Source organism: Vidua chalybeata, chromosome 1, assembly GCF_026979565.1.
Source record: "Vidua chalybeata isolate OUT-0048 chromosome 1, bVidCha1 merged haplotype, whole genome shotgun sequence".
Taxonomy (NCBI): domain Eukaryota; kingdom Metazoa; phylum Chordata; class Aves; order Passeriformes; family Viduidae; genus Vidua; species Vidua chalybeata.
In genome coordinates, this window is record NC_071530.1 from 78,719,144 (window position 1) to 78,740,983 (window position 21,840).

Consider the following 21,840-nt stretch of genomic DNA (forward strand, 5'->3'; position numbering starts at 1 on the left):
TATTCCCAAGCTTGTTGAGTCATATTTTTTTCCATCAGTATTAACAAAAAATCATGAAAATGAAGCCAAAGAGGACCACTGTTAGAAAAGCATCTACTCATTGAAGTAGTGGCAAAATTTAGCTTTTAAAAAAGAAATAAAGAATATTTATGCATTACTGAATATTGTTATAATTACTATAACACCGTATTCCTACAAGCAGGAAAAAAATTCTGAAATGTAAAATTTTCATATTATGATGGTGGGTGTTAGTGCTTAGCTAAAAGTTATGGCAAATGTAAACAGGACCAGTCCTACATCTGCCACATATTGTCATAATTCAAGGTTTATGAAAGTACATTGAGTGATATCAGCCTCTGGCAAATCATTACTGATTGAATGTCTGCCTCACGTAGTCTGGCACAGCAGCAAAACACTGGGATGAGGCTTGGCCTGAAGTCCATTGTACAGCTTTACTGAAATTACTTGCAAGACATGATAATGTGCAGCTGCACAGTCACTCTTTTGTGCACCAGCTTAGCATTGTGAAAGAGGGCATTCCCAGGGGATGTACAGAAGTATTTGTGCCACTGTGAGACGCATTGGTTTAATCTAGATGTACAATGAAACCAAGGTACAAAACATGCAAAGAGATCCTTCTGGATGTGGCAAACCTATGTCTTGTGAGCAAAAGCTATGGCTCTGGCTACATTGCAGGTACTGCTCTCTGTACCTGCTGGAAGGCTTCCAGCCATACAGACTGTGCTGTCTCATGTGGCGAGTAGTGCTTACATCACATCACATCACATCACATCACATCACATCACATCACATCACATCATCACATCACATCACATCACAAAGACTGCTGCTGACGATGTGGGGCAGGTATATAAGGTGAACTCCTCAGGAGTAACCCAATCCCTATCAGGATGAGCCATGGGTGATATCTTTCCTGTCCTGTATGTCTGGTTTCCTTTGCAAAGATCCAAGAATGCAGGCAGGAAGGGAGCAGTAGCATAGAGCAGTAACTCCTTGATCTGAACAAACATTGGACCAAGAACTGTGAGACACAAGATTAAGAAATGTAAACAGTGAGATTGAAAAATTAGGGCTAATTTTAGCTGATACCAAGACATTTGCCATCAGGTGTGCATTTATGTTTCTTGAAAGGTTGAACAAAAACAACACAAAGGATCTTCTCTACTTGCCAGTCTGGGATAAGTAACAGTAACTCCAGTGCCTCTGCCTGAGGTAAGTCATGCCTCCATTACTCACTCTGTATGAGAAGGTTTAAACTGCTTCAGTGAAAGTATTGGGCAGAAGGTTTAAAATGAAACAAAAAGAAATAATTTTTTACACATGACTACACTGTAGATTTCAATAATGCTGCTTGGTGCCAGTTTAAGACTACAAGCGGGTTGATGAGAGCCTTGGAAAATCCATGAGTGCATTAGAAGCTGTCAGCTCTAGAAACCCTTAAAGAGACCTTAAACAGCTCATAGAAATTGGGAAACTGCAACGGAGGCATGTACTGAGACTTCACATTAATTTATATTAGTCTTGTTTTTATGGTCAGAGTCAGAGCATTGAGTTAATGAACCTTGAAGAGTGTCTGAGATGTATTTGTTCACATCTGTGACTATCAAAGCAGACACTTAAAATGGATGTTGAGAGATTACCTTAGTCACTGTCTTACCTGTATACTTTCAGCCTGTTTTTTTCCTAGTTTGTTATTTAAAAATTCAGTTAAAGAGAATGTCATTTGCCTGAGAAGCATTTAGAATCTTTATTCTCAACCTTACCCAGAAAGATTTCCCAGAGAACTGATTTGCAGTACCTTGCTGCAGAGTATCACTTGAATACTGCTGGACCTTCATAGAACCCACTCAAAACAAACACCCACAGAGACTGTGCACCTCAGTAATCTGTTTGTCTCTCTTTCTGATGTGGGTTGTGTCTGTTCAGTTCTAGACTCATCTACATAATGTGTTCTAATTTACTAAGATGAATGTCATGACCACCACCATCAAAAGCCCTTCTAAAGTAAAATAACACAATAGCAATTGCTTTTCCCTTTGTCTGCAGCATCTGTTACCCATTATAGAATAAAAGTAGATTATTCTGATATAATCTATTCTCAAACACTCAGACACAAAATTTCATTGTTTTTTACTCTCTGTGTGTTAACCTCCAGGTAGTCTGATAGTTACTTGTTCCATTACTTCTATTTCCAGAAACAGAAGCTTTGCTGATTGGTTACATTTTCTTCCTGTCTTTTTAAAGCTCACAACATGTTTACTCTTCCCATTAGATGAAATGCCACTTATTATCCATAAATTGTCAAAAGTGGTTTTTAATAGCTCCGAAATTTCATCAGCCGGTTCAAGATGTGTCCTAGGACATAAAGGTGACATCCTTGCCTTGGCACTGACCACTCCACTAACCAAGCTAATTAACAGTAGTAAGTCAATCAGCTGTCTGATGATGGAGAAGGTCCGTGGAGCCACACTGAGTTTCATTTATCCATGGACTGAGGCATACCAAACAGGATGCTTTGAAAATGCCACCATTGCACTTTTAACTTTTACAATGTGCACTCTGCTGGTCTGATCATCTGCACTCTGTGCAACATCTGTAGTTCTAAGTGATTCTTTCCATATGGTGAAAGTTCTGGAGACTGACAGGCTAATTTGTCCAACCAGAATGTACTTATATAAATAAGATTACACTAAGATCTTAGGGGCAAGGGGAATTTGCAGTGCCATATGTGTTAATTTCTGTGCCAGATAAAATGATTTTAATCCACTGCAACTGTATGTGCTTTGCCCGGGAAAATTATACTCTTGATATCTTATTCTCTCTGCTACATTTCTGAACTTCTCAGACAATGGGAATGCTCATCTGTACTTGAATAAAATCTCATCTATTGTTTAGTCCCCATCCTTGCTTGCTTGATTACTCAGTATCCCATAAAAACAGGCTCCTGTAGTCTTTGATCCTTACCAACATTTGCTAAAGAGGATAATGCCAATTTCAAAATTGGGGTCTTTTTTGGTATATTATTTGGTGGAAGACAATAATATTTTTGTGTCTCTTAAATAATTTCTGTAAGTAAATAAAAAGAGCATGACAGAACGTCAGCTGGCTGCAAACAGTATTTGAGTTATAATAATGAATTGTGAAGGCGCAAGCTAGGGATTGTGAGACTGTTTGGACTGAGCATGTTAGATATAGGAGGACAATCTCTTGTATTTGTCAAGTTCTCACTGTAAGCCCCCTCCTGATAGCTGAGCAGATGTATGCAGATATTTGACGATTAGGTTTGACAGGAAAGGGAATTGAAGCTGACTACTGAACTCTACAAGTACTGAGCATAACATAATTTTGGACACTGTCAGTGTCCCTATTAAAAATTTGAAAGTATTGTTGAAGTCAGTGTAGGATTTGTGATTTATTTTCCATCAAATACACATGTGAAGAAGTCTTCACAAAGTCAGTTTTGACAGTAAGCGCAAAAGCATCTCAAGCGAAGACTGTCAAGATGACTGAAACCCCCTGTAAATCATTGCTTTGGATACCTTTCTCTCCAGCTGGACACCTTCAGAAACTTCTCAGCTTGAAAGAATTATTTGGTCAACTTGCTTCCAAAGCCTATTTCTTTTTTTCGGTGTAGCTGCAAATACAATAAACTCAAGCAGAGTGAAAAGAACTGGCACTTCAGATTAACGTCAACATCTGTGTGAAAATACTTCCTATCATTGGATAGCACTATTAGCTATATCTAGTTTATTTGGATAGCTGCATTTAGTACTGCAGAATTCTCTCCATTGCAGCTGCAGGCTATTAACCTAGAACATGACCTCGTTTAGTTATTACTTAAGGCAGTAATAGTAGTGATACAGATTACAATGAAGATCCCTTGAGAAAAAGTACAGAAATTAAACTCTATGTCACTAGAATTTTTCATGTCCTATAGTGAAACCAGTATATTAATGAAAAAAAAAATATATGGGGAAATAATGTGGAAACACTTAGCTAAAGGAATCTCATTTTTTGGATTGACTTCTTTCCTAAGTATCAAAGATGAGGTTAAAGGAGCAGTGTGTGGGGGCAATAAGAAGAGCAAACTCATATTAAAATGATTGAGGAAACCAAATCAAATGCTTTAGGGCACAAGCTGAACACCCTTGTGACTAGGATTTGAAACATACATTTCAGGTAGGCTTTACTCAGTATGGAAATAGGCCATGTGAACTTTCTTTGAAAGTTAATTACAGACCGTTGCAGGAGGCAGGACATTTCATCATTTGGACTCGATATTTTCTGTCTTGTTGAGACCTATGTTCCTATGAACACCTGAAGTTACCACAGGCTTCTGTTTATTTTCTTGCCTCGGAATCACTTAGGGATTTTTATGCTGTAGTTTCATGTTTATTCAGAACACAATATCAAATTTGATAAAAATTCAATGATGGCATTCAATTGGACAAGAATGTATGGGTTTTTTTTGTTTGTTTGTTTGTTTGTTTGATATCAAAGTTACTAGTGAATGCATGGGCATGAGAAGATAAAGTACATAAATAAGCAGAAAGATCAGTTAGTTGCTGAACTTTGCTCCCAGGACATACAGCTTTAAAGTGCTAATTAATGGTAGCTGGTAATGTCTCATATGTGTATCAGGTGTGTAACATTGCAAATTGGGTATGCTTTGCAAGGGAACATTTCTTATTAAAGACGGTAAAACTCCTTTTCCCTGTGATTCAGAGGAGCATGATCCAGACATAAAAATACAAAAATCACTGAATATTACTTTTTACTTTGGACAAGATCATCTTACTCACCCCACTCTCTGAATGATTCATTGCAATATTATCAAAGAGAGAGCTGGGAATGTGTATTATAAATAAAGGACAGACCAATTTCAAAAGAGGTGATGCTATAAGGAGAAGCATCTATGAGAAGAAAATAGATACAAGGATGAAATTTAAGGTAACATATTCAAATGTCTTTCTTCAGATTTTAATTAAACACCCAGATATATCTTTCAAGTAGTACTATGGTTCCAGCACTTGGCTAAAAAGAGCTAGGAGTCTCTGGGACATGCAGAATTTTAAAAGTTCACAGCCAGTCATGGAAGCTTTATAAAGGCTGTTCTGTTTCACCTGAAGACAGATACAGCCGCTCATACATATTCATGCATTTTAATTCAATAAAAGGTAGTAATTAGTTTATACTGTGCACAGTTTCAGAATGCTGTCCTTCCTCTCTTGAGTGCAAAAGGCACATGCTTACCAGAAATGATGAAAAAAGCATTTTAGTTAATCCTGAGGCACACTACAGATTGATTGCTTTGTAAGTATCCCTCATCTACTACAGCAGGTGAAAAAAAACAATCAGTCATCTATAATACTTCCCTCCTGCACCATGACTCCATAAATATGTAACACAGCCAGAGCAGCCTGTAGCAGCCTTTCAAGCCAGTGAGAAAAGGTACCCATTTCTATAGTGTGTGCTGGCCAAAAGCCACTTTCTTTCCTGCAATGGAGAAGGTTGGAAAAAGAACACTTTTTTAGTTAATTCTGCATCTTCCACACACAACATGATTTGCTATTTTCCAAACTGTTAGGACGGCTCCTTGAGGAGAGATGCCCTGCAGAGTCCTTTTACCCTTGGCAGCACAGCTCCTCAAGATGCCATGCTGCTATTTGTGGCTTCCTACCACAGCTGCACATCAAATATACAAAGCAGCAGCCAGGCACACTTTGGCAGTAGGAATAAAATTATAATGTGAGGACTGGAAGAGATGTTACTTGGTTTTTATTGTTCTGGTAAGAAATTAGTAATCAAATGTACAGAAGAAAGTAATTGCTTGCTGTTCTAAGCAATTGTTCCAGAAAGAAGAGTTTGTTACCAGGAGAACAAGGGTCAAATTCACTAATTGTATATTCATGATTAGCAGTAGGCTTAATCTAGGAAAATTTTGAAGCTGTATCCAGGATCTGATAACCCAAGTTAGCATTTTCCATGTATCTGTTTCTCCACCATCACCACCCCAAATGACAGAGGTAGAAGAGGAACTGTGACAAAACAGAAGTGGGAGTGGTAATGCTTTAGTTCTTGAGAAGTCTAGAGAAAAAGTGAGAGGCTGAGATGCACTTAAATGCAGTCTGACTTTGCCCCACTTCTATATTTGAGGTGATTGATGAAGCTTTTATGTATTTGCATGCACATTTGGTGCCATTTTGAATGCCCTTAGGTACCCTGCCTGATCTCCAGATCTCCAGATGCTACCCCAAAAAGGCACCGATTTCCTACAGGTCCTATAGCATATCTGCAAGTTCAGTGTGAATGCAATCTTAGCTTGCATCCAGAGGACACAGATTTCAGAAGAGCACACTTTAAGTTTTCACTGAAGTGTCTGCCACTGAGGCTGAAGCCACTCCTGCCCCAGTGCCTCCACACTTTCCAGGCAAGTTATATTTTGCAGTATAACTCAGGCAAGTTATATTTTACAGTTTTAATAGTCGGGGACTATTCAAACTGGTTGCAGGACAATCCTGCAGTCTATCCTTTTCCTGCAGCCATTCTTCAAAAGGGTCACATGCCAATAGCACATGCCTTCATCTCTGCAGGAGATTTTATTCAACTGAGTGTTCAGGTTCAAGTTTGCAGTAAGCTCAATAGCCTTGCAAACTCTTACGTGTGAAGCTACATCTGATAGCAAGAACACTCATTGCTAGCATGCCTTCCTGTAGTGAACAGAGTGTGCAGCAAAGGAAGCAGGTACCCCATGGATGTGTGATCAACCCTTTGTGTACTTGGTGTGCTGGGATGTCATGTCAATGAAAGACAGAGATACTTGCCACAGGCCAGCCCTCGATTTTACGGCACTGTAGGCATTTCCATGGTTCCCTTTTCTGTCCCTGCCCTGTCCTACCTTGCTTGCAAAGTATCACAGAGCCATAAATAAAGAATCTTTCCTAAAAAACTATCCTTGAGTTTGCATAAACCCCTACTCAACACCCACCTCCAGGAATCACCTCCTAGCAAGGTACAGAAAATCCTACTTACTACAGATTTCAGACCTTGATTAAACATTCATGAGCTTCCACCAACCATTTTCTTTTCCTTTTCCACACCAGATAATACGGTCCTGCATTACCTTGCATTTTTGTAAGGTTTTTTCAGAGGAAGAAAATGAACTAAAAAAGTCCCTAAATAACCAACTTAGCCAACATCTCAGTCATCTGGCAGGAATCTGGGATCAGTGAGAATGAAGTATTTACTGTTTCCCCTTTAAGAAGCACAGAAGATGTCACTTTTGGTTTATATAACTTTCTAAAACAAGTCTTTCTGAAATAAGATAATTTAATTAGCAAATACAGTGGATTTTGTAAGAACTAGAAGATCCTCTTCAGTAATGTAACACCTTCCTAATCTAATCCAATGTGGCTCATGGTGACTTTTATATATTTTCCTACAAATTTATCACAAGAAGGAGAACTTTGGCTCCCAGTACACATGAGCAATCTCGCAATCTCATGAGATAGCATTTTCTCTTTTTTATAATTCTTTTTTGGGAGGGCTGGGGGGTAAAAAGATAAAGAGAACAAGAGATTATTTCATGGAAAAACACACTCAAGCTGCAACCTTGAAATTATAAAGTCTATCTCCAGCTCTTCTATTGAATCTAACTAATGTTTTGGAACTTTTAGGAAGGAAAGTCTCATATCTTCAGGAGCTATTCTCTTTTTTAGGAGTTAAATAACAGATAACTGACAACTTCCTCAGGTCACTTCTGGCAGAGCTGGAAAACTCTCAGTCCAACCAGAGCAAAATCTGTCAGCTTGCATTTTTTCTGCCACAGTTTCTCAGAAAATGCTAGATTAGGTAATTCTGTAAGTTACACTGATTCATCTTAACTGTGACACATTCTATGGCTGAAATCACACAGGCTGCAACAACTGCTGCTGCATCAAGGGTGAAGGACTTGGTCTTTTATTCAAATAACAGGGTCTTGTATTTTTAATTTTTAATTGAGACTAATCCCTTGAAGACAAAACACCTGTGGTGTGAGAAATAACCAGAGCAGTGCTTCTTCAGCCAGGAATGAACATCCCAGACCCAAGTGGATGCCCTTTTCCGTTCACCATATAAATAGCAGTAAAGTATGTCAGCAAAAATACCTTCTTAGTTGCCCTTTGTGGTTTGGTTTATCAAGAAAAAATTTCATTCTCACTTATTTGTCTCATTTGACTTGAGTTTTGACATCATGGTATAAGTATGACAAGCTCCAGTTCCCACCATCACAAAGTCTCTGTTGTGAAATTCTCACCCTGCCCTGTGTGTACTGAGGAGCTGACCACACCAGGGTTCAGCCCAGAAAACCAGAAGGCCCCCCAGAAGGTGTTTCCATAGAAGAAGCCACATTTCACTGCTTTGCTACAAGCACTGGACAGTTTGAAGTTTTTCAAGTTGTCGGACATAGACTGGAGGCATATTGAATGGACTAATGGACAACTACAACTATCTGGGAAGATGTTACAGTATTTTTGATGTCTCATCACTACTTCTCAAGGTTTGATGGTACCTGTACTGCATATTATAGATGCCCATACTGCATATTACAGTCATTCTGGTGCTTATAGACAAGGAAATAAAAAGAAAATGTTTTTTTTTTTTTTTTTAAAGGTGTTTTTTTTTTTTCTTTTGTGAACATGTGAAAAAGGATCTGACCACCTGATACTAAAATAAATTCACTTTGGCCTTGTACAGTAGCTTTTGCTCATATAACATCTAATGGAAAAGCTAATTGACATTCTGTCATTTCTGTTTCAATTAACTGAACTCACTGATGCCGCCCTCTAGAATTCGTGACAGCTGATCTATTTCCAAAATAAACCAAGTAACTAAATTTATTTGCAAACAAAGATTACCTCATTCTGGAATCTATGCTAAGCCTTTTTTCTGTCCGCATCAACTGGTACAAGAGAAAACGTTAAGAAAATGCTCTCAAACAGTTAAAGATGAAAAGGGAGACTATGTCACAGGAAGATCATGGTTGAGAAAAATTAATCCTAGGTAGTTTCAAATGTTTAAAAAAAATCAGCACCTTTGATAAAAAGCAGCATACTGGCAATTAAGACAGGAATTCTAGCAGAAAAAAACATAGCAATTATGGATGGTATGATATCATTTCAAGAAGAAAAATGTATTATAATGAAAAATCAGAACTTTTATGTCATCATCCATGTAAGCATCTGAAAGCATGCTGCAATAGTTAGGGAAGGAAAGGAAAGGAAAAGAATACCAACCACCATTTCTTGGACAATGCAAACAAAAAGCCCTACAGAGATCAGTCAGGGCACCATAGACTCCTGTTCCAGGAGTGCTAAGAGGTTCCCAGGTGCATGATGGTTGGATCTGGCAGTCAGGGCATCCCTGGGTCACTTGGGCAGCCACAGTCCTGGGGTGAGGCTGGCACTGGCCAGGCATGGTGGGAGCTGTGGCTCAGGTCAGGGCCAAACAGCAGAGGCTCATCTTAAAAGCCCCTTTCACAAAAAGGGGCTGTGGCTTCCCCAGCATCCCCAGCTACAGAAGGAAGGGGATATTTTCATATTTCCAAAAATTTCCATGTTTCCTTCATGACAGAGAAATACACTCAGAGCCCCAACATGTACGGAAGTTTGAGAAATGCCTGTCTTCTGCTGAGAATGGATGCTTCTGCCTATATAGGGATGTATCAGTGTTGAGCAATACTGGGTTGGATAGGAAACTAGGTATGCATTTCCAAAAAGTGCAAGAGAGCAGTGTGAAAATAAAGATTGTCATTGGACAAGTGATTTCTGCCTGCATGCGATTTGAATTGGTTGACATAACTGTAAAATCTTCCACCGCAGGATGAGTGTGTGTGTTTATAACAAAAATCAGGCACGCTCAGTGAACCAGCAAATAATCCACTGTCACTAGCATGGCTATTAACCATCTGCAGGGATCTTTTAGTGTAATAAAGTTGGACATGGAAATGTGGGAAACAGCTTTATTACTCAGGAGCGTGTTTTATGTTGCATTAAACATGCAAAATGTATTTAAAATTAAACACATTCTTACAGCCAAAATGCCTCATTTTTGTTTACAGGTGATCTCCACCAATCTGAGTTTCATTGTGAAAGGGGTGTACATGTGGTATTCAGCAAATAGAATGATGTGCCTGTATTATTATCTAAGTAGATTTAACTTTCTACTGTCTCATTAGTATTTTGTTTTGAATGTAATACACTGGCAATTACTCTCTTTGCTCCCTTATTAATATTTTAGGACTGTATCATCTTGTTTTCCTCAGAGGTACAGGAAGCAGCAAAGAGGAAGAAACTCATCATTGAGTTGTTTTGTTCCTCTATTTATGGTACAGGTCAATGTGTTATGGAAATTTTTTGAGAAAAAAAGAAGAGCGGTGTTTGGCTTTTCAGCATGTGGTAACACAGTGCTTCCATTCCCATAACTGCCCGAGTAGTTTGCTATCTGCACACCTTATTCCTGTGTAACCTCTTCTATACATAAAGATTTGCATAAAGTGTTTATCTTGATATACAATTTAAAAAAAAGCAACAAACATCAACCAAACAATACTCCCTATTCTGTTTATTCCCTGAACATTTCTCTTCCATTCATTCAAACACTTCCCTCATATTATTTTGGTTCCTGGATGTTCTACCTAGAGCTGATTCTCCTCAGGTACAAGAATTGGTATGAGCTTCCATTATTTTATTTGGAGGAAAATATTGCACAGTGCTGAGCTGGTGTCATGGAGAAAAGAATGTACCTGGAGCAAAACAGAGGAAAATAGAGGAGCAACAAGTTCTGTTCCCTCAGGGGTTGTACTTCTCCTGCCTGTTCCACTGCCTGCTGGAAATGCAATTCATTTCACTATCCCACAGTCTTATTACTTTGGTGTTATTTTTATCCGTATCACTGTTCCTTATTATTTGTCTTAATGCCTAGATACTTCTGCCAAGATCAAGACTGTACAAATATGGCCTGAATCTGCCAGTAAAATGTCACATATTATAGTAGAAGAGATAGGAACAAGAACAGAGAAAGTGAACATTATTGTTTCAGTTTTATGTAGAGAATAAGCCAACCTAAGGGAAATGTTCTCGCATCTGGGAGTTTAGTGCTGGTTTGAATGTGTGTCCACTGTTCCCAAAAGAGATGGCAGACGTGACAGCCACAATCCTCTGGAGGCTGTTGGACACACGTGTGGGAGTGCAAAGAGCTGCCTGTGTTTAAGCAACCAGATGCCTCTGATCAGCCCACTTGAGGTCACTTGCTCAAGGTTCTTCAAGAAATGTATAGCAAAATGTGCTTCAATATACATCCCATCAGCTCCAGTTCACTGTCTTAATCACAAATTAATTATTCCTGGTTTCAGCTTGTCTTTTTTTGCTTTCTCCCAACCACCTACACTACTGCTGTTATGAAGTGAATTATCCTTTCTTGCTTTAAATTTTTCTTCTTTATGTTTCAATCTTTGATTTTGGCTCCAGTCCTCCTCTCTCGCTCAGCAGAAGGCTGAATGCTGCTTTGGTTGGAGGCTGTGTTACAGAATGTTCTCCACCCCTTCTGCTCCTTTGTTGGCATCTCCTCCCACCCCCAGCATGCCAAACAACTCCAATGTTCTCTGAAGCACAGGGATCAATAGCCTTTGTAATTCTGTTTTAGCCAGCATGCCAATAGCTGCTGGTAGACAGGCAAACAGGTGATGTATTAAAAAACTCATGTCTGTGAAATACCCACTCACAATCAGCTCTCCAACATAATTACATATGTGTGAAAAAAAAAAGATTCTGATTCATGTCAGATGTATTTCCTTTCAAGAGTCATGTTATACACTTATTTCAGGCAAGATTAGGTAGAAAAGACTGACCTCCTTAAAGCACTCTATTATTCTCTACAGTTGCATTTTTCTTTCTTTTTCTGTCACTAAGAAGTCATTCAATTTCTGTGTTGACATTTTTATCTTCTTTTTATAGCCTTTCCAAAAGCCATGTCACTTGCTGAACTTTTGCTGACAAACAAAAGGAAGAGAAAGAAAAATGTCATAAACCTCCACATACAGCAAATGGCAAGGGCATGCTGTATTACTCAGATACGGTTGAGTAACTTTTTATCGTTCATTTCTCATTTCACTCCTTTAGTTCCCCTGTCTTTTCTGGTTTTGCTTTAATTCTCTTCTATCCAGTATTTTTGACTCATCTGTTTGTTCTGACACTTCCTTTTCTTTCTCATAATTTTTTGTGATTACCACTTCCTTCTTTAGAATTAATCTATTTGATTAGTTCTGTCTTCACTTTTGTTTAGCCTCTCTGCCAACCCCTTCAGGTGTTACATTGCTATGAAAAAAATTATATGTAGAGAATTTCCTAACTCCACAGCATCTGCTGTTCATCAAAATGTCTCTGTCAATGTGCCATTTTTTTTGCTTTACATTATCAAATCTGGACGAATCCATGTTATTTACCTACTTAACAACTGCCTTGTGAACAAACGTAATTTTAGGATTGACACATGTTGTTCTAACGCCAAGCTAAATGGCCACCACTGACTTAGCTAATGTAGAGCTTCCAGAAAAACAGATTTTAATGAGAATCGGAATTAGTGGCTGATGAGAAAAGTTATAATGATACTTCTTATTCCACTATGAGAAGTCAACCTCCGAATATGCATTTTTTTAGAGCAATACTGTAAATAGCATTGGTGTCCTTTGTCCTTAATGTATCTGTTGCATGGCCTCCATAATAGACTCAGACTCTAGGGGGACTGAAATTGCTTTAACAGCACCTTGCCCCAACTGATTTGAATGTCACTCTCCTGCAATATGGGGCCAATGCTTTTCTGCCAACAGCACATTGCTGAGCTGGTCTCCAGCCAGGCCAAAAGGTCGGACCATGTGTTTGGAATATATTCTGCAAGTCTCTCTGAAGAGCTTGAGAGCCATGTGATGCCATGAGATCATGGGCTGAGGAATGCTGCTTTGGTTCTGTGTGCTGCTTCAGTCTTCTGATAAAACATCCACACCGAGAAAGCCACTACTATCACAACACAGCCAGTGAAGGCACAGGCTGAGCTCATCAGGTACTCCCTCATCTTGAGACTACAGATAAGTGGCCAATGAGGAAGGCGTGTGATTTCATCACACTTTGGATCTAAATGTGGCTATGGAAAAGCATATGGCTTTGTAATTGTTTTTGGGGTTTTTTTAGGTTTTATTTCTCTCTCCTTCCCTGCACAGACAGTTGCTGTCATCTTCACGAGATCAAATGTGCACTGGTGTCATACTTGATGCTGAAATTCACACCTACTTTCCTTCAGCAGCCCCAGCCAAACTTTAAAGAATTTTTAACTGCTGAAGATTTTTTTTAGAAGGTATTTGATCATTATGCTTTTAGCAGATTTAATTTTGAAAATGAGGTGATGTAATGAATTAAAGAAAAAAAAAGGCAGCCACAGAAGACTGGGAGAGCTACTGTTTCACACCCAAAGAACAACTGTTGAATACTCGTTCTGCAACCTCCTGCAGCTAAAACCCCGATAAAGTAGAAAGATTTGTAGGTGTCCCCTGAAGGGCCGCATCCTGCGGCGCTGGGGGCCCGTAGTTAAGGCACCCCCTGAGCACTGGGCGCAGGGAGCAGGGCCAGGAGGTGGCCGCGAAGAGAAGGGAAGGCAGTGCCCGCGGGGCGGGGCAGGGGCCGCGGCCGCCGGGGTGCGGGGGAAGCCGGTGCTGAGGGCAGGAACGCCGTGGGGCGGGCGGGCGAGCTCGCAGCGATTTTCGTCCCAGAAAGGGGCAAGGGTTCCGCCCGGCTGGGCAGGCGCCAGGGCGCTGGCGAGGGCGGCGGCTTTCCCGGAGCGGTGCGGGGGCGGCGGTGGCGGTGCCCGGTGCCGGACGCGCGCCTCTCTCCCTTCCCTTCCTCCCTCTCTCCCTCCGTCCCTCCCTCGCTCCGTCCCCCGGCGCGTGCCGCCCGCCCCGCCCCGCCCCGCCGCCCGCGGCCCCGCGCGCCGCTCCTCGCACAGCGCCGGGCCGTGAGGGAGCGGCCGCGCCGGGTCACCTTCCCGGCCGCCGGCAGCCCGGAGCCGCCCCCTCCCCGCCGCCATCCGCCGCCGCGGGCCGTCCCCGCCCCGGGGGAGCGGGTGCCCCGGGGCATGAGCTGCGCCTCCGGGAGCGTCGTGCTCCCTGCCGGAGAGCCGCCGCGAACCGCCGCCGCCCCGCTGGAGCTGCCGGCCGGGGCGGGGGAGGCGAGCGGGGACAGCCCCGAGGAGGGCGAGGGCCCGAGGGGCGGCTCGGAGAGCGGGGCCGCCGGCGGCGACAAGCCCGAGACGCGCTCGGTGTGCAGCAGCAGCGACAGCGGCAGCGGCGGCCACGCCGGCGGGGCCGGCCCCATCTGCAAGATCTGCTTCCAGGGCCCCGAGCAGGTGAGGAGAGGCGCCGGGGGCGGGCGAGCGGGCGGCCGGCACTCCGCACACCTTCGCACCCCTCGGCTCCGGCGTCGAGCCCTGTCCCTGGTGCTGATCTCGGCGTCGCTCCCCGGCAGGAATCGCCCTCCCCGGCTGCCGCTGTGCGGGCTGGTTGTGGCAAAAACCTGAGGCGAACCTGAGCCGGCGCAAAGCTTTGGGAGAATTCAGGGATTTTGCCGTGTCTGGCTTGCACGCTGGGTGTCCTCTGGCGCTAGCGCTTCCTGATTCACCTCTGAGGGACTCTACACAATACGAATTTCTCAGGTTTCTGTTAGACTTTAAAATGAGAGCGTTAGCTTACAGGTAGTGCTGAGAAGACCTCTAAGGATCATCTCTGTCGTGACGTTACTGGGCATAATATCAGCAATAGATTTGTAACTAGCATTTTATAGCTTGTGTTGGAGTTGGAAAGAAGAGAATAGCTGATTTATATAATACAGAAACTACTAGGGGAATTGCTTACTTTCATTATTTAAGGTCCTGGCTGACAGCTAGCTAGCTGGACAGCACAGAGCCGTGCTGCAAGAGCAAGGTTCTCCTGGAATTGTGACATCACACATTTCTTTCTGAGCGATGACTTCAAATAGCTGTTGTAGAAATGTATCCAACCACTTCTGGTACCTTTTGAGGTATTTGAAATGGCTAATGGTACTGTTTAATGCATGGTAATATTTCAGTTGTTTCTCATAGGTACGTGAGCATGTGTCGACAGCTTTCTGGCTTTTCTCAGTAGAAGCAGCTAGGTATTTTTAAGACAGTTACATTTCTGAGTATTTCATAGCCAAAAATACATGCTTTTCCACATAATGAAATTGAGACCAGGTCATTGTTACAGACCCCTAAAGATTTTGATATTGCGTGTACATGTATGTGAAAGGTTCCTTTAAGTTGATGTTTCTGTATTGCTTTTCCAGGGTGAATTGTTAAACCCTTGCCGCTGCGATGGCTCAGTACGATACACGCATCAGCTTTGCCTCTTAAAATGGATAAGTGAAAGAGGGTCATGGACCTGTGAACTCTGCTGTTACAGATACCATGTTATAGCCATTAAAATGAAAAAGCCTTGTCAGGTAATTTGTTCTTTTTTAAAAAAGTATGTCTTTTCTGTCCTTCTTTTTAAAAACAAAATTATTCTTACTTTTATTTCCAAGGTTTTTGGAAAATGCAGCAGAAGATCCTATATGCCTCACCAGCTATCACTTGCACCCACTTGAAGTTGGTTTTTAAGATCAGTTACATACTAAAATGTGTAGTCATTTGGTTCTGTTCTATTTTTTGGCTTGCTATAGAAATAGTCTTTAGAGGTTGGTAAATTCTTTAAGTAGTTAAAGCATGCTGAGATGTGACAGAAAACTTGGATCTCCCAGATTCACTTTCTTAAACTTTAAACATGTCTTTATTGTTTGTTCAAGACTCACTCAAAGGTTGATTTTGTTCTTTCTTCAATTTGGGGTCCAGAGGGGAGAGGTGAAGAAAGCTTCTGTTGTCTGTGTATTCATCTACTGTAAAAATATAAAAGGAGGTGAATTATCAGTCTTGGCACAATTCAGAGCAGTAGAATACTCTTAAAGTTCTGTCCAGCAGTGGCTCTTTCAGAAGCTGAAATGTGCAGTAACATTTTCCACATCTCAATTTCAGCAGCATCAGAACATGAGATGCAAGTTAGAGCATTGTAGTGGTAGCATGTTCAGGGAGAGGTGGGGGGAGAAGCTCAAAGCTCTACCAGATCTCTTAGAGAAGCCTTAATACCACTTTGCATATCAGATTTTTTTAGAGGCTTTAAATTCCATCTTGGAAACTATATTTTATAACATCTGAGGAACACATTTAGTAAGATAATTGTATCTTTTTTTAGTTTTGATCCTAAGAGCTCAGAGATGATGGAGCGCTCAAAGGCCAGAGCACTCAGGTCATCTTTTTGTGCCTGTGTTTGATTGGAGTTTTATAGAAAAGACATGGTTGGATGGTAATGGCAGTTGTGTGAACGTGATAAGCATTCCTTGGATACAGAATATCTGGAGTATTTGCTTACAGCTGTTCAGATTATGGGCAAGTACTTTCAGAGCCAGTGGACTTCAATTTTTTTCCTTTATAAATCCTCAAAGGAAAGGTTTTGGTAAACTTTCCTGGATAGAATCTTTATGACATAAAAAAGTAAAGGATTTGTAAAACACTCTAGGAAATGAAGGTTGTAGATTCTGTTTTTACACAGACATGGTTTGGCATGGGGTTTAATCCTTTTGGCTTTTTCCAACCTTTTAAAAAGTCTTTATTTCTTGCATATCCAAAGCAATCTCATCATTTTCCTAGCAAAGATAACAACTGCCAATAGTTTGCAATTATAGTATCTGAAAATCGTTGTTAGACAGGAAAGACATGACACAGTTGCCTGCAAAGAGGCATCTAGTACTATTTGATATGTCCTAAGTTAGCCAAAATGTGTACACACAATAGCAGATATGTCAGAACTTATGAGGGACTCTGGAACTGCAGATGGAAGCCAAGTGGATATTAAAGGACATCTGAAAAGTCATTAGACACCTATCTGTGGACAGCAGAATCAAGCCCAAGTTTGAAGAACAGCTATTCAGTTTCTATAGAAAAGCGAAGCAAAGAAGAGTCAGTAGATGACACAGTAGGCAACAAAGTTTGACCAAGCTTACAAGGGAAGTAGAAAGAAACTGAAGGTACAAAAGTTAAATGCCACTCACTGCATTAGTTGTCACCTCTTCTTTCTTTTTTTTTTTTTTGTGGGTGGGGGGGGAGGAGGGAAAGAAACCAGATTAATGTTTCTCATTCAGTGGCTTAATACTTGATTTATTCTTAACCATGTTTTTAATTCTTTAGGCAAGTCATTTAAGTCTGTCCATTCTTTCCTAACAAAATAGCATACAGAAAGATTTCATGGAGTTGCAACTCAATGAGTTGGACATACAATCCTGAGGTCAAATTCCTGACACCCAAAAGATCACCCATCTCTTTGAGGGAACACAGTAGTACCTTCCTCAGTTTCCTACACAGAATATTCCTCTTGTAGTAACAGAATCTAAAAGGAAATATCAAACTGCAGTCATCTGAGTAATTTTATAAGGGGAATAATTCTTAAAATGCACTCACTCCCCCATATTCTTGACTGTAATAATATTGGCCATTTTTAGCAACTGTCTTGGCTTAAACCTTTGGACAGGTTCTGAGTATTCTACACAAAAGCTCGTTTTAAGGTAACTTTTTGGCTAGTTTTGGCAAAAAGCAAAGAGTGAGACCATTTCAACAAAGAAGGAATATAAAGCATCATCATCTGAAGTAGTGAATGTACTTAGAAGTTCCCAAAAATGCAGAACTTCTTGCATTATATTAGTACAGTATTTGGACAGGAGTAGTTTACTCTCTCAACAACCAGTAGTCTGCCTCAGTCCATCTTCCCAGAATTGTCTCTACCACTGTTTTATTTATTAGAACTTTGTAGGCAGTGTCATAGGAGAGAAAACTGGTGCTATTTACAAAAATAGCTTTTTCTCAGGTGAATGCAGGTTTGTACCAGGTCTATGCAAACCTGGTTTATTTACTCTCAGCTATGCAGATTTACAACAGCTCTTCAGATTTGCTTTCACCTCATGTATTAAAGGAATGTAACAATATGTGGAGACATAAGAAAGAAGACATTTCTCTATCTTTTCATTCAGAATGTTGGAATAGATGTGAATATTCCGTTTAATATCTAACATGTTCTGTGGTTTCCATTGCTTCATGGAAGGCAAAGTTATCTCCAAGGGGTGTGTCTCCTGGGGCAGTACATTCAAGAAACAGAGTATTTATATTTTGATAGAAATTCTTCCAGTGCCAGTGTTTCAGTTCCAGATTCAGCAGCTACTACATAATTCACTTTTAAGAATCTAATCCTGGAAACATATAGATTTTATTATGGGAATAAACCTTTAAACATAAACAAAACCCCAAATTAACCCATGGGCTAGTGGAAGATGAGCACACAAACAAGTTGATGACATTTGATGTGATGTATAACAGAGATTTCGAAATTTTCAGTATCCTTTTTAGGATCATAGCAGAAAGACATATTTAATCTTGCACTAGTCAATTAATGAAAACATACGTTCATGTTACTGGACTCGCTCCATTGGCAGGGTGGAATTTGATCCAATAATAGACAGGGCTATGTTAATAACTAGAAAATTCCCTTACTGCCCCTCAAACTATAATGAGGGGAGCTGGAATAAAAACTACTTTGGGCAGGGAGTTTTGGAAGGTTTTTTTTGGAAGGACTTAAAAAGGAGAGAGAAACTTCAAATGTGTGACTTGGAAATTAAACTAATTTAGAATTATATTTGAGATTAACCAAAAAGAAAAAAGTGCAAAAAGAACTATTTATTAGTTTGTTAAGGTTATAATTTGTACAGATTTCCTTCCTAAACAAAATATATTCCTAGCAGAAAAATAAACACATTGTTTTATTTTCACTGGTGCTATCTAATTTTTGTGCTGTTAGGAGATTAGTTCACTAGACTTGCACTTAAGTATGAATGTGTATTGAAGAATGTCAGTGCTCTTGTAAGATTCAGAATTAATGTTTAAAAGTGGAATAGAATCATGCAAAGGTTTGGAATATATACTTTGGTACTAAAATCTGTCACTTCTATAAGTCAGTAGTAAAGATATTTAGAGAGTAGCCTTTTCTAGACTGTTAGTGTAGTCTGTCATAAAATAGTGTTACATTAGATGTTTGATAAATCCTGTTCATTAAAACATTATATTCTGTTACTTTGGTGAAATGGACCTGTTGCGAAAGTGATACAGTAGATGAATGTGCTAATTTAAAACCTAATTGTGTGGCAGTTCAACACCTTTTCTGATACCAGAAAAATCACAGAACTTATTTAAATAAGTAAATGCTTACTTGTTAGGCCTGATTTCTTCAAATAGAAAAAAAATTATGGTGGTACTTTTCAAAGGGTAAGGCTTCACTTTTCCAAATTTTGTTAATGTGTGTAATTCTCATTCATCTGAGAAAGTTCACTGGCATCAACTAGATAAGCATGGGCAAAACTGTGCAGCAGACTGCAAGTATGTGAATGTGTGTTACACTAAAAAGTACAAAAGTCAAGTTGTTATGTACTTCTGTATGGAGGTCAGTGTCCAGAAAAAAACATAGAGTAAATGTTTAGTAAAAGTTTTTGCTAATGACTATGCTCAGCTGGATGACTGCATTAAGTTCTTCTAGGCATAACTAAGAAGGGGAAAGGGAAAAGGCTGAAATCTCCAATTATGCATTCTAAGCTGCAGAATGTACTAAGAACAATCTATTAATGTCTCTCCCTGTACTGAAGATCCAGAAGAATACATTGTGCTATTCCATATGTCAGTGGACAAAAAAGAACAAAAAGGATTGTTCCAATGTTGGAAAATTTACAAAGAAATTTGAACAAGTGATAAGGGTCAAATCTATGGTACACTAGCTCTGGTACCAAGACCCCTGGTACACTAGCCATTTCTAACTATAATTCAGTTTTTGGCATCTCAAATGAGATATGTTTTAAAAGGCCTCTTAAAAAGAAAATAATGAAGCTTTGCAGGCACCATTTGAATATGAAGGCACTATACAAGGGTTGTTGGAAAATAAAATACTTGGCTGAGACAGGTATCATGAACTGAATGGAAATGAGATTCAATGCCTGAGTAGTCATTAGAAGGTAATTAATATGTCAATAAATGCCTGGAAGGACTTAAAAAAATCAAATCAAGTCTTTTTAATTTCATATGATGGAGAAGACAGTCTGTCATAATGGAGAAAGTAGGCCAGTAATATGGTCAAAGTAGTGGAATAAAAGGAATTGTACTTGAAGCAGTTTGTACTTGCTGAGAAAATTACTTTTGTCATAAGCTTAAAAGATGTGTTAGAGTAATTGAGACATAAGATAAAAGTGATGATGAGAAATTAAATGTGCTTTCTTACATAGAAAGCACATGCAAGCTTTAGAAATATTGAGGACAGGAGGATCCAAATATATATTTAAATTTAAGATAATGCCTGATAAATTTAAGATCATTCCAAGAACAAATTCAGGTATTGGAGCGACAAAACTATAGGGCTGGGACATGAAAATCCTAGAGATTTTAATGAACCTAGTTGAATAGTAAAATCCATACAGAAAATGGTAGAAGCAGACTAACGCTTTAGTTTTGACAGAAGAGAGAAATCTGAAACAGAAAACTAGATGTCAGTCATCATCATAAATACAGTACCTGTACTTCTCACACTCTTTTTTTTTTTTTTTTCTGTAAGCATATTTTGGCCACTTCTAGGGAGAATTCACTAGACTAGATAGACCTTTTAATATGATACACTCACAGTCAACTCAGTGACTGCACTGGGTAGATGGTGATTATGATCAGTTCTAAGTATCATGCTTAATGAGTTTAGAAACAAAAGGATAGCAGAGGGCAGTTCAGGGTTTTTTTTCTGTGGTGGGAAAGGCAAAATACATTTTCTATCTACTTTCTGTTAAAGATCTGAAGGTAAATGAGAGTCTGAAAAAGAGAACTGGGTAAGCAAATGTCAGTGGTGCAGAGTACAGAGAGTATAAAAGAGAGGACGTCAACTTAAAAAACAGAAATGCAAAAAATGGGAGGTATCAAAGAGAAAATTCTGATGTGATAGTGAATTTCATGTTGTGTTTTCTTTGTTTTCTTGTAATTAATGCACAGAAAGACTTGGAAATAAAAGGAGTAGAGAACTGGCAAATAAAGGCGGCAAAAAGGTGTGGAGACAAAAGTCAGTTTAGCTTGAGAAAAACATTTGGTTGGCCATTCAGATGAGAGAGCACATTTTTCACAGAGCAAGTAAGCAGAGCACTGGTGCACTGCTAGCACACTAGGAGTTGAATATTTGGCTGTTAGCATACAGAGCTGGAGGAGTGCAAAGTGGACATTACAGTGGAAAAGAAGAACAAAGCTTTAGAAACTTTAGAAAAATGGATATAATTGATAATTAATGACAGGTGAGAGAGAGCAGGGATGGAAAAATATCCTAAGTACCAATGATCTGAAAGTCATGAAGTAATGAAGAATAGTAGTTGAACAAAGGAACTGATTCTATCATTGCAGTGAGAATTGGATAGGGATAGAGAAGAACTAATAACAAAATACTAGATATTGACTACAAATACTGAAGCATATTTTGAAGTTATGAGAAGAAATTAAATTAATCTTAAGACATCAGAGGAGACATGAAGTGGGAGCTGAAACCATCAGGAAGGAATATGGGGGATTACAGAGAAAGTCAAACAGTTCAGCAGTTCTGTCAGACTTATAAGTATATCCAAAGGTAATCAA

At 39.8% G+C, this 21,840-nt stretch overlaps 1 protein-coding gene and 1 long non-coding RNA gene across 2 annotated transcripts in view; both read left to right on the plus strand.

The window, feature by feature from the left end:
• Positions 1 to 926: 926 nt before the first annotated feature.
• Positions 927 to 2,824, plus strand: LOC128796394 (uncharacterized). The gene is made up of 3 exons (XR_008433795.1): positions 927 to 1,066; positions 1,153 to 1,233; positions 2,217 to 2,824. It is a non-coding gene; the product is annotated as an uncharacterized LOC128796394 (long non-coding RNA).
• Positions 2,825 to 14,072: 11,248 nt separating this feature from the next.
• The window catches only part of MARCHF11 (membrane associated ring-CH-type finger 11), a 32,087-nt gene continuing 24,319 nt past the window's right edge, over positions 14,073 to 21,840 (plus strand). The window contains exons 1-2 of the mRNA XM_053964279.1: positions 14,073 to 14,451; positions 15,408 to 15,563. Of these exons, the coding sequence (XP_053820254.1) occupies positions 14,182 to 14,451; positions 15,408 to 15,563 (426 nt within the window). The 5' untranslated portion in view covers positions 14,073 to 14,181. The remainder of the gene's footprint in view (positions 14,452 to 15,407; positions 15,564 to 21,840) is intronic.